At 36.0% G+C, this 13,065-nt stretch overlaps 1 protein-coding gene across 8 annotated transcripts in view; it reads left to right on the top strand.

The window, feature by feature from the left end:
* AAGAB (alpha and gamma adaptin binding protein) overlaps positions 1–13,065 on the top strand; it is a 51,143-nt gene that overhangs the window by 12,255 nt on the left and 25,823 nt on the right. For 7 of the 8 annotated variants that reach the window (XR_004949928.1, XM_036217581.1, XM_016140996.2 and 4 more), the window contains 4 exons: positions 222–412; positions 545–641; positions 992–1,081; positions 3,643–3,726. Coding sequence is in view for 7 of the 8 variants with exons in the window: in XM_036217581.1 (XP_036073474.1) it covers positions 222–412; positions 545–641; positions 992–1,081; positions 3,643–3,726 (462 nt within the window). In the remaining variant the exon portion in view is untranslated. The remainder of the gene's footprint in view (positions 1–221; positions 413–544; positions 642–991; positions 1,082–3,642; positions 3,727–13,065) is intronic. The other variant, XM_016140998.2, reaches the window with a different exon arrangement.

Here is a 13,065-nt window from a genome sequence, read left to right as displayed (position 1 = left end):
TGTTCTTAAGGAAAAAAAGCCAGTGAGTTAAATTTTGTCACTGTTACTTTTACAATCAAATGACCAGAGAAGAAAATACTCTAATAAATGTGAGATCCTTTGAAATCCTTGCATGAAGGAAATCAGCTGAATTACCATATTAATCTAGTATCTTATTGAGAAAATTGACCAATGTATATTGGTTTTGCACTTTCCATGGTAATATTGTGTCATTTATTAAGATATCCTTGGAACAGAAGATCTTATTGTGGAAGCGACATCCACTGATGCTGTGAGATTTTATCCTTGGACCATTGATAATAAATACTATTCGGCGGATATCAATCTATGTGTAGTGCCAAACAAGTTTCTCATCACTGCAGAGATTGCAGAGTCTGTCCAAGCATTTGTGGTTTACTTTGACAGCACACAAGTAAGATTTTGTTTTTCATGGAATCTTGAATAAGAAATTATTTCATGCTTTCTTTTTTTCCCCCTGCCTTTTCTATGTGTTCTCCTAATGTGTCTTTTTCTGTTTCTGTTTGTTTATTTTCCCTCCCTCTAGAAATCTGGTCTTGATAGTGTCTCCGCGTGGCTTCCACTGGTAGAAGGATGGTTACCTGAGGTGATGATCTTGGTCTGTGATAGAGTGTCTGAAAATGGTAAGATACTTTGATGGGACCGTAGTTGGCACATAAGTTTGCCATTCCTTGATAAACAGAGTACATTTGTTTCATTAACTTATAAGAGTACCTCTCATGTTGCTTTATTACTTTACATAAATATTTTCAGCTATTTCTCTTTGGAATCTTGCAGCATTTTCTTTTCTTTCTTGACACTTTGGGTTTAGGAAATTATTTTCTTTATATTACTTTATGCTGGATACCTTTAAATAACATTGACATGAATGGAAACACATTGAGATTTGTGGAGAGTGTTGCAGCAATATTCGTTTTTGTTTGGTTTTTTATTTAGAAAGACTTTTTTTTTTTTTTTTTGCATGTTATTTTAGGTGTAAACCGACAAAAAGCTCAAGAATGGTGTATCAAACATGGCTTTGAATTGGTAGAACTTAGTCCAGAAGAGTTGCCTGAGGACGATGGTAAGTGTTGATGTCGGGAGAAAACGTGGCATTTGGATTCAGATATGAGATTATTTAATTCAGGGAAGAAGAATCACAGTGAAATTCAAAAAACAATGTTTTTCCCTTAGCTATTTAAAAGATTTGTGTGAAACTTAGTCTTAACATTAATCAAATAATCCATTTATATGGTTTCACTACCCATTTTAGGACTTTTGAGATGTTATTTTTATGGATAAAGTTGGAGGATTTCTACCTTAAATCTGTCATTTCCCCAATCTCTTATCCTTTCTCCATGGCCAAAAATGAAGAGTTCTACCTATATTCATAAATAGGTAAAGTTTATGCTCCTTATTTTGAATTCTTAATAACTTAAGACTGAATTCGCAGAAACCATAGAGGTATGTCAGTTCTATTTGTATGTCTTGTGGACATTTAAAACAAAAGTAGACCCAGGATGCTCTCTTGGGGTAGCTCTGCACTTAACTGCCTCTACTATAGTCTGACCTTCTATTTCTCCCCCTTCTTCCTGTACCCTCTTTCATTTTTCTTTTCATCTTTACTCCTTTCAAGTTCACCTATGCTAGCTACTGTGGGATCTACCAAGATAAGACCCATTTTGGCCTCACAAAACCTTATAACCTGGTACAAGAGATAAAACATGAATATAAATAATTGAAGTGGGATGTTATAAGTATTATAAAAAAATATATTGGTACTGTGATACTTCAGAGACAGAAGAGAGCATTTCAAACAATGAATTGGCACTATGAACTCTTAAATGTCAACTGTTCCATGGGGAAGAAATTGAAAGTGTACTGGAATTGTATTTAGAGGACTAGTAGGGAGATGGCATTGAGAAAATGCCAGTTTTTCCAAAAGACATTCCAGGCAGGGGCAACCAATACAAGTTAAAGTACATGGATAGGTTATAAGTAATCATTACATGAAAGCTTATTTTAAAAATAAGAAATGTCTTTCTTTATTATGGCTCGTTTAGAATTTTTCCAAAATGTTACCTTTGAGAATAAAACCCTGCCAGAGAAGAGAACAAAAATGAAATAAAAAGGCTGGTTTTTCTCCCTATACATTTTTAAGGATATTGAAAATTAGCAAGTACAATTTCTTCTTCCACGTTTTTCTATGTCCCCTAAAACTTGCACCCTCCGTTGTGTATGTGAGCCTGAGTATAATCACTTATTTCTTACACTAGAATTTTCTCTTCTTCCTATTGTCCTTGAGAGTCAACATTTGAGTCCTTTATTTAAATTTGATTTCATTTTCGAATCTCTGTTACTTTAAACCCTTACACTTGTTCTTGCTCCTTGTCTGAACATGTTCTTGTATTAATCTTGAGATAGATTTTTGGCATATCATCTTTTGGTAACATAAATAAAACCTTGTTAGAATTTTTTTAATACAGTTACCAAGCCATATATATTCTCATCCCTTATTTGCATATATTATTCAAACATCAATATGAGACTTTATGCTTGTTGGTATTAGATTTGATCTTATTGTTGGCTCTTTATTTCAGATCATATTTTTACTTCCTGGTTATATCATCTAAAGTATTAGTTATTCTTTCAAAAATTAGATAATAGGCAGGCTAATGCGTCTTTCTTTTAGGGGAGATGTGCACAGAGTGGTGTCATGCCTATTTTTTTTTTTTTTTTTTTTGAGAATAGCATAAGTGATTTGCCCTTGATCAAAAGCTAGTAAGTTGCAGAGCCTGAGTTCAAATTCAGATCTTTTGACTTCTGATACTGTGCTCTTCTTGTTAAACTACCCAGAGCCAGGCCAGACCAGGCCACTGGAGACAGGTTCTATGTGGAGTGTGCACTGTAGACTTGTAGGAGACATTTCTCTTTCAGTCTTAAATACTCATTTGCTGATGGATCTCCATTTTCTTTGGCTAAGAATACCACCTTATTAATGGTATGCTGACTAGGGTTACCTCCTGTTGTTTAGAGGAGTACCAATTAAATTTCAGAAGTATAGTAATACCAATAACTAAATTGTTGGGATTTTTTAAATGACACTTTGCCTGTCTCTTACGCTCTGCATGTAGTAATTTCACTTCTCACTCTTAAACTATCTTTCTCTGATCAAGAAATTGTTCTCTATTTTATGATTCCCAGGAGAAGACAGGGCATTTACAGGATTATTTAGCATACTAAGAGAACCATTCCTGCCTTCAGGAAACGTGTTCTCTATAAATAACCAAAATTGGTATCTCTAGTACTCTCCCAGGATTGTGTAATTAATGCAAAGTAACATTTTCAGGAGAATATAAGAAGATGACACTGGTGAGGCAATGAGTACGATGTTCTTATATAAACCCATTATATTGGGTGTTTTTCTTAATTGTTTTAGTTTTATAATCTTGTCAGGAGCTCTAAGTTCTGTATTTGCTTTATTTTTTTCCTTATTATATAAGTTACAATGTGAAGTAACTAAGCAAAATAATTGAGCAACAGTTATTAAAAAATATGGCTTGGGCAATATATAGATATACATATAGGTATGTATGTATAAGTGCATGCATAAAAATACATATATATATTTATCTTCCTAATTAGATGACTTCCCAGAATCTACAGGAGTAAAGCGAATTGTTCAAGCCTTGAATGCCAATGTGTGGTCCAATGTAGTGATGAAGAATGGTAAGTAACTTGGGACTAAAAGTCCTAAGGAATTTTTCCTCCTGTTCCTTGTAAGTTTTAAATTATTCGGCTATATATGAAACCATTAAGATTACGTGAAATCTGTAGATTTGTTAAATTTTAAGTCTCTAGTTAAAGAACCAAAAAGAATAGTTCTAAGAATTTTTAATATATGTCTAATAGTTAATTCAACAAGAATTTAGAGCTTTCCTATAATATGCCTAGCATTGTCGTTAGCTTTGAGAAGTACCCCCAATATTGTAAAACATGAACTCTCTTCTTAAGGAACTCATAGTTCACCTGCGGAATCAAAGTGTGCACTTCTAAAATGCTGGGTAACTATGCAAGGCAGTCTGAGGTGAGTGCAGAATGACTTATACAGCAGCAAATACCTAGAGGTCAGAGAAGTGTCCTTTTTGTGGGATTGGGTATATAACAGAAAGTCAAGGAGAAAGCGGATCTTGGTAGTAGTCTTGATGGGATGGTCCAGGTTTGGGTTGGTAAAGGGGGAGAATGACAACCAGGGAAGGAAGTAGGGGAAGAAGTATGGTATCTGTAATAATGGTTTTATTTTCTAGGGCCACTAGCAGAATCTCACCTAACAGTTAATAGAGAGGGGCCTGAATGCTAGACAGGAGAATCAGGCTTTTTCCTGTAGGCATTGATGAGCCATTTAGAGATTTTTTAACAAGAGAATGATGCAGAGAAGTTGACATCTTTGAAAGGTGGTATGCAGGTGGGCTTGGCAGTTGAAACCACTGGACATAGAGTCTGGAGTTAGGGAAACCAGGCCGCTATTGCAGCAGATCATGCGTGAGGTCTTAGGGCCTAGGCGAATGTGGTAGAAAGCTGGATCTGAAATGCAGTCTGAAGCTGGTAGGCTGGTTAGTGCACATGAACCTCTTATTATCTGTATCATATTGCTGGGGCTGCAGTAACAAAGTACCACAAACTGGATGGCTTAGAACAATAGGTATTTATTGTCTCAAAGTTTTAGATGCTAGAAGTCCAAAATCAAGGTGCCGTGTTCCCAGTGACAGAGAATCTGTTCCAGGACTCTCTTCTAGCTTCTAATCATTCTTTGGCTTGTGTCAGCATAATTCCAGTCTTCACGTTACATTCTTCCTGTGTGCTTGTCTATCTGTGTCTAGATTTCTTATTATAAGGACAATAGTCATACTGAATAAAGGGCCCGCCCAACTCCAGAATGACTTCATCTTAACTAATTGCATTGGTAATGACCCATTCTGTCGTTTTGGCGCTAGGGTTTCAGCAAATGAATGTGGGGGATATAATTTAACTCATTACATGGTCCTTTAGGAACTGCTGCCCGAGTAGTGTTTTTTTGTCTTGTAAAACTGATCCTCAACAAGTGTGCTTTGCTAGGTGAAACACTGCAGACGGGAAGGAAAAAAATCTTCTTTTTAGTGAGCTTACTCCATCTTCCCTGAGATAAAGGGTCAAGTGGCTGATTAGTTTTATAGAAGTCAAATATTTCACCTCAATTTTTTGTTAGCACTTGAATGTTAAGTGAGACTTAACATTCAGATCACTTGAGGTCTGATCTAACCCATGCCATCATTGGAGAAGCTCCTTCTGAAGAAAAGTACTCCTTCTTCCTTCCCACTTTATTTTGTCTAGAGGAGATCTAATGTGTCCATTGCATTGAATTACAAATGTATGAGGTACTGTTTTTTTTGCAGTAGCGTTCAAAATAAGGCCCTGATAGATCTAGAAAAAATAAGAAGATTTTAGTCTCTGTGTTCATCTCCCTGTTACCAAAACAAACTCAAATTGAGGCTAGGTCCTTCTAATTCATTTATTCAGCAAATTCTTACTGAGCATTTATCATTAGTGAAGCATTGTTGTAGACAATATCTTCACTATAAAAATATGTTTAAGGTATGGTACATAAACTGGATCAATTTGGAATAAAATTTTTTTTAGTGGTGCTTATGATATTTATGAGAACTATTTTTAGAAAAGCTTATTCAATTTCAACCACTTTTTGAAACATCTGCCCCCCCAAGTTCATACATTAAAGAAGTACTGCCTCATAATTTACATTTATGGCTATAAATTTGAAGCTGAACTGAACACGCTTTAATGAAATGATGGTCGAAAGTGTCTTCTGAAAAAATGTCATTCTGGTTGTTTTAGACATTAAACATCCTTAAGAGAACTGCACAGCAATGAGGCACACTGTGGATTTTTCTTGGTTCTTTGCCTTGAAATACCTTTGCTTGCTTTTCTTGACAGTATTGGTACTTCATCTATTGGTTTGCCGTTAACCAGAAACCAAAATATTGCCTTTAGCTTAATTCCACATTTAAGAGGATCCTGGCTTAGGTGGTATGAGAGAAACTTAACTGTCTTCTCTCTAAGAAGAGCCCTAGATAGGGAAGTACAGTGATATTTGGATGTAGCCCAGGTCCTAGGAAGTGTGAAGGACATTCTTATATAGCCCCACATCTTAGACTAGAGACAAAGCTCTATGAATATAAGGTGGGTCATATTACTCTTCCAAGATGACCTACTTGCTGTGCTCTTTGCCGAGTCTGGCTTTGCTGGTGGTCTGTCTGAGGGCCCAGTGAACTTGACCTTCCTTTCAGCAGGCTTTTCTTGAATGTTGTCTGCCAGCAAGTACTCAGACTGGTTTATTTGTTTTTGGGGGGGTTTCCATCTTCTCTACTTTTTCTCTTTCATCCCTCTTCTCTTTTTCTCTCCTTTTTTTTTCTTTTGAAAAATTGTGGTTAAATATACATAAAATTTATTATGTTAACCATTTTTAAGTGTACAGTTTAGAGGCATTAAATATATTCACATTGTTGTGCAGCTATCACCACTCAAAGCTTTTTTAAACCCAAAAATTTTTCAATCAAAGAGTTGGTTGGCAAAGTAAAGAAAGTCATTAGAGGTATTAGAGGAAATACAAACAATTATTTAATGAAGGAATATATTTTTACATAGATTTTAGAGAGTAGTAAGAGAAGTAGCATACCTAATTCATTCTAAGGCTAATTTAACATGATCCAAACCCCTATATAGTATCAGTAAAGAAAATTTTTTGAGGCCATCTCATTTGTGAACACAATATTCTTAATATATGAAAAAGCTATTTAAATCATCATGTGAACAGGAGGATACAGGAAGCAAAATCATCCAATTATAGCAATCAATGAAAAAAGCATTTAAAAAATTCAAAATCTGTACGGGGGGCGTGGGGCTGGGGGGTGGGAATAAACCGAACAAATTAGAAATGGACTTCTGTGGCAGAAATTGATAATATATCATATAGTAAATACATATTGAATGTGAAGTAGAGAAATGTAGACAGTTTTGCCACCTCTCACTTTTAGGACACTAGTTTGTTTTTGTTAGAAAAAATTACTATAATTACGATTGCTTTTTGGGATAATTACATTGCAAATTATATAATCCAAGTAATTATTTGGGATTATGTATTACCTATTTAGTATTATTTATCAAACAGTAATGGAACAGTGAGGTTATGCCAGTCTTTAATTTTGTGCTGATTGAGAAAAATGTTAGTTTGAAACTCTTGAAAGAAAAAAAAATGCATTTTAAATGTGCTCAGTTTGAAAAAACAATTCTAGTTCTAGTAAAAACTATGAAAACTTAGATATTATGGCTAATAGCCCTGAAAAATATACAAATCTGACTCAGGTTTTATGGTTTTGCATTTTATTATCTACTTGGTATATACTTAATATGAAAATCTAGTTAATTAAAAACTTGGAAATGGGTAGCTTCCTTCCTACACTTCACCAAGATAAAGTGGTTGTGTTTCCTAAATGGGAATTCATAATATAAATGACTAGCCAGTTCTCTGCTTATTACAAGTCTGAACAACTTACCTGGTTATAGAATATTCTAACTTTTGTCTCTAGTCTTGTCCCTAAAAGTTAATACACAACCAAAGAAAATATAGGCAAATTGGACTTCATCAAAATTAAAAATTTATGTACTTCAAAGGACGCTCAGGAAGAGATAACCCTCAGAATGGGAGTATTTGTAAACCATATATCTGATAAGGATCTAGTATCTAGAATGTATAAGGAATTCTTATAACTCAATAATAAAAAGACAACCCAATTTAAAAATGGTGAAGGAGTTAATAGACATTTTTTCAAATGGATACACAAATGGCCAGTAAACACATGATTCTTAACATCATTAGCCACTGAGGAAATCACAGCCACCTCACACCCACTAACTTGCAGATACAGAGAACATTTTTATGGTTGCCAGATGGGAGGTGGATAAATGAAAAAGGGGAAGGGATTAATAAGTACAAATTGGTAGTTACAAAATAGTCATGGGGAATATAATAATCAAAAAATACAAATTAGTCATGCATAGGGAATATAATCAGTAATATTGTAATAAATATGTACAGCGCCAGGTGGGTGCTAGTTAATTTGGGGACCACTTCGTAAATTCTATAAATGTCTAAGCACTATGCTCTACACCTGGAGCTAATATACAATAATATTGAATGTCAACTCTAATTGAAAAATAAAAATAAATTAAAGGTCAAATTAGGCTTATATTTTGAGGTAGAGCCAGCATGATTTCCTGAGACTTTGAATGTGAGGTATGAGAAAAAGAGAGCAGTTGAGGAGGACTCCAGGATTTGGGCCTGTGAGTTTTGGAGGATAGGGTGCCATCAAATGCAATGCGGGAACTACAGATGAAGCGGACTTTGAGGAGCAGGGGGATATATCGATAATTCAGTTTTGGACATGTTGACTTTAAGATGGCTACTAGACTTCCAAGTAGAGATGTCAAGTAGCCATTTGGGTAAATGCGTGGAGTTTGATATATAATGGCATTTAAAATCTTGATGAGATCAGCAAAAGAGTAAGTGTAGTAAGTAAAGAGGACCAAGGACTCAGCCCAGGGACATTCTAACATCAAGAGGATAGGGAGAAGAGAAGGAACCAGCAAAGGAGACTGAGAAAGAATGATCAGTGAGGTAAGAAAACCAAGAGTTTAGAGTTCCAAGCAAAAATGGAATGTCAAGGTGGAAAGAGTAATAAGCCATGCCATGTGCTGTTAATAGATCAAGTAAGATGAGAACTGAGAATTCACCTTTGGGTTTAGCAGTGTGGAGGTTGTTAATGCCATTTGAAGAGAGCAATTTCAGTGAAGTAGGTTTAAGAGAGATTAGAAGGAGAGAAATTGAGATGGTGACTATAAACTATTTTGAAAATTTTTGCAGCAAATAGAAGCAAAGAAATAGTTGGGAGTTAGAAGAGTGTGGTTGAATTTTATTATTTTTTTTAGGTAAGAACAAGAGCAGGATGTTTGTAGGCTGAAGTAAAAGATCCAGTAGAGTGAAAAACTGATGAAGTAGAGAGAAGGGAGAATTGCTGGAGTGATATCCTTGAATAGGTGAGATTGGGTGGGCTCTACAGATAGAGGGATTGGCTTTGGATAGGAGGAGGAAAGTAAATCTGTAGAAAGAGGAAGGTAGTACATGCATGCAGATGTTGCTAGGTGGAGAGATGTGATACATCTGTGTAGTTTTTTTCTGATTGCTTCAGTTTCCTCAGTGAAATAGAGAGTCAGGTTATCAACTGAGGCCAGAAGGGAGGTAGTGTTAGGATTTGAGAAAAGAGAAGAAAATGTGAACGTCCCTGGGGAGGCGGGAGGGAGAGAGAGAGAGAAGATAAACTTAGGGTTGTAAAGTATGATTCCCAGGCAACATGAAGGGGCCCACTTGAAATTGGTATGATAAATTTGAAGTGAAAACAGGTAACAACCTCTATTGGGGGGGGGGGGGGAGGGGGTGTGTGTGTGTGTGTGTGTGTGTGTGTGTGTGTGTGTGTGTGTGTGTTTTCCCCAGCTACATTAAGCTGTATCAGTGCAGGTGTGGAGTAATCAGTTTTTCTTTTACCAAGCAAGGGTATCACAGCAAGAGAGAGGCAAAGGATTGGGTAATATGTATACATAAGGGAATAATTGTAATGATTGACCATGGAATTGAAGCTGGGCAAGAAAGGTATAGAAAATCAGTGGAGAGAGGTTCAGTGAAAAGGTGTTAGTTTTGAGGTCTCAGTGGAGTTGGAGGATAGTTGGGTTGAGATACCATAGGGAGGGATAGGTGGTGGTTAGTGATGGAATGCATGAAATTGAGATTATGGAGAGATTGTAGGTAGTGGTAATAATAAATTCTTAGGGTATGACCATGGGATTACATGATTTAAGTGGAGTAGAGAACAACATTGGTCAAACAGAAATTCAGTGAGCTAAGAGTCAGATTGTTAGAAGGGTCATCTATATTAATATTGAACTTTCTAAGAATTCAGATGAAGTAGTGTTGGAGGAAATGGCAGTGAGTCACTAACTAAAATTGTGAAGAAATAAGGGAAATGGTTGACTGATGGTAGCAAAGTTTCTTAGACATTGGCCTTGAAATAAAGATAGTCTATGAGAATATTAGTAGGCTTTTATATTCAGAGGAGATTTTAGGAGTAATTTAATCCAATGATTCTCAGCTGAGACCCACTTGGGGTATGGGAGTGCATATCAAATGCTATACACACTGTGACAATCACTTTAACTAGTAAGCCAGTATTAGCAGTTGGTTGGTAGGATGATGTATCTCTCAACTGTATTGGGATAGAAAACCGTTAGGAACTTTTGAGCTAATTTGTTCTTTTCAATACAGGAATGACATCTGTAGCCTACTTGACAGGAGATCATTCACCCTTTTTGTTCGAATACTTCAAATAACAGGTGTCTCAGTACTTTGTAAAGCAGTCTTAGAAGCAGTTAATTGCACATAGAAATTAAAGAACCGTCCTGTTAATTCTCAACAGATAGAATATCTTTTTATGCTGGTCATTTGGGAAAGGGATATTTATTTTGCTTTGTGTCATGGAACTGAGAACAGTGGTGAAAATTTTCCCTCTCAGACGTATTTTCTATGCTTCTCCCTGTTACTGGCTTTAATTTTGATCATTCTTTTCCTAGTCTTCCTAGGAGATGAAGAAAGTTCCAATGGAATTGGAAAAGATTTAGCTCAGGGCTACTGAAGTGATGAAGGGAATGGGAAGAATGCAGATTGTCTAATAAGTTTGAAAAAACCAAGGCTGAGAAGGGATTTAATTGGAATCTGTAGTATAGAGTATGTATTGGTAAATATGGACTTGCTTTCTCAAATCCTAGACTGCTATAACTCAGGGATATCTCTAGAGTTTAAAATGGTTTACCAATTACAAATAAAGCAAAGGCATTATTGAACATAGCAGGAGATAATTTATGGGTACTATACTAATAGATGATTCAGACATTAAATAAATATGGTTTAAAAAGGGGCTACAAGTTCTTATGGATGACACGTGTACCTAATTCAAGTTAGGAAAGTTACGTGGCCTAAACTTTTAAGACTATTATCTTGGACAGCAATTATATTTTTCTTCCAATATTTTTCTATGCAATATTTTTTCTATTAAGTCTAGTACTGACTGGGCTGACTCAGATTACATGTTCTTGAATTTTATAGAATTTAATAAGGGGCATTGTTTTGTTTGGTATTGCTAGTATATGTGAATTAGCCAGGTGCAGGCCTTTAGAACGTACAATCTCCATGCATGCATCTGGTATGACGTCTTCCTTATACAGTTGGAAAAATGAGGCCTGAGAAAGGGGAGGTGACTTGCCCATTTCACACAGTGAGTCAGTAGCTAAAGTGGGACCAGAGGGCAGGTCTCCTGACCTGGAGTGTTGTATATTTTTCCATTACTGTGTGTTGATTTACATTATTGGCTGAGAAATGGTTAGAGAAATGAACACAGAGTGGTTAAATAACTTACCCAGGCTGCATGGGAAATTATTGGCAGAGCCAGATGAGTTCATTCCCTATAGAACCCCCTCAGTGTAGGTGTTCTGGCATGAGTAAGATTTTAATGAGACAGACTAGAAGTAATGATCTTATCTAAGATTTTGACTTTTTTGCTATTGCATTTTAAATCCTTTTTGAAAGGCTGTCTGAAATGGTATTGATACTAACTCTATCCCATTGTTCTGCATTTAATCCAAAGTACAGATAAGTCTCCTGGATAGTTAGTGTAATAAATACTTACATAATACTTAAAAGATAGCTCATTTTAAATTATTTACTTAGTGTCATAATCTCTTAAGTTTAAGGCTTTATTTGTATGTAGTATATACTCAGTGTGTTTTTGTTGTTTAATTTTGCATTGTAAAAACAAAGAGGTTATAGTACTACAATTGTAGGCAGCTGGTTATTCTAGAAAGAGATTTATAAATTTTCCTGATATGGAGACACAACTTCTGGGCTAACTTATAATAACCTAGTTTTTTATTCTTGGATTTACCAATGTCTTTTTTCATAAGTTAAGGCATGTATTCTTAATAGGCACTATTGCCCCTAAAGGAGTGAAAATTGATTCTTGGGGAGAGGTAAAAAATACTTCTCTTTTTATGTGTAAAGCATAGATATACATATAATATGTAAACATATGTGCAGTATGTCTGTAGTATTAATATTTCAATAGAGTGGGTATGTCATTATTAGGGGAAAAAATGTCTAAAGAGGCCCAGCAGGCAGTGTATCTTCAATTCCTGGCACAGAACTCCTAATGTAATATAATAAATTAATATTTGGTTTTTGACCTGGATCCTGAAACTGCTCCAGAGCAATAAAGGTATAAGGTGCACCTTTTGTTCTTCAATAACAAGCCCCTTTCACCTACACCTGAGGTTTATGTTAATGAAGAGACTTTTGGAATACCTCTGGTTGCTAGGGGCACCAGCCATGTGATTAGGGGGTAGAAACCTTCAGCCCAACTCCCCTGACCTGGGAGGGGAGATGGGTTGTCAGTTGAGTTAATCACCAAGGTGATTAATTTAGTCATGATGCCTACTTATAGGAATTTTCCATAAAACCCTAAGCAATGGCTTTGGAGAGTTTCTAGGTTGGTGAACACATCAAGGTGCTGGGAGGGTGTTGTGCCCATACTTTCTTGCTTAGCAAATCTCTTAGGTCTGGCTGTTCCTGAGTTATATTCTTTTATAATAAATTGCTAATCTAGTAAGTAACTGTTTTCCAAGTTCTGTGAGCCGTTCTAGGAAGTATTGAATTTGAGGGGGTTGTGGGAACACCGGATTTATTACCAGTTGGTCAGAAGTACAGGTGAAAATCTAAAACTTGAAGTTGGTGTCTGAAGGGGGTGGGGAAGGGTAGCCTTGTGGGACTGAGCCCTTAACCTGGGGAGCCTGTGCTAACTCTGGGCAGTTGGTGACAGAATTGAATTAAATTGTCGAACACCCAGTTGGTGTCCTCCG

This window comes from Rousettus aegyptiacus, unplaced genomic scaffold (genome assembly GCF_014176215.1).
Source record: "Rousettus aegyptiacus isolate mRouAeg1 unplaced genomic scaffold, mRouAeg1.p scaffold_m13_p_3, whole genome shotgun sequence".
Classification (NCBI taxonomy): domain Eukaryota; kingdom Metazoa; phylum Chordata; class Mammalia; order Chiroptera; family Pteropodidae; genus Rousettus; species Rousettus aegyptiacus.
This window is presented reverse-complemented; position numbering and strand designations above follow the sequence as displayed.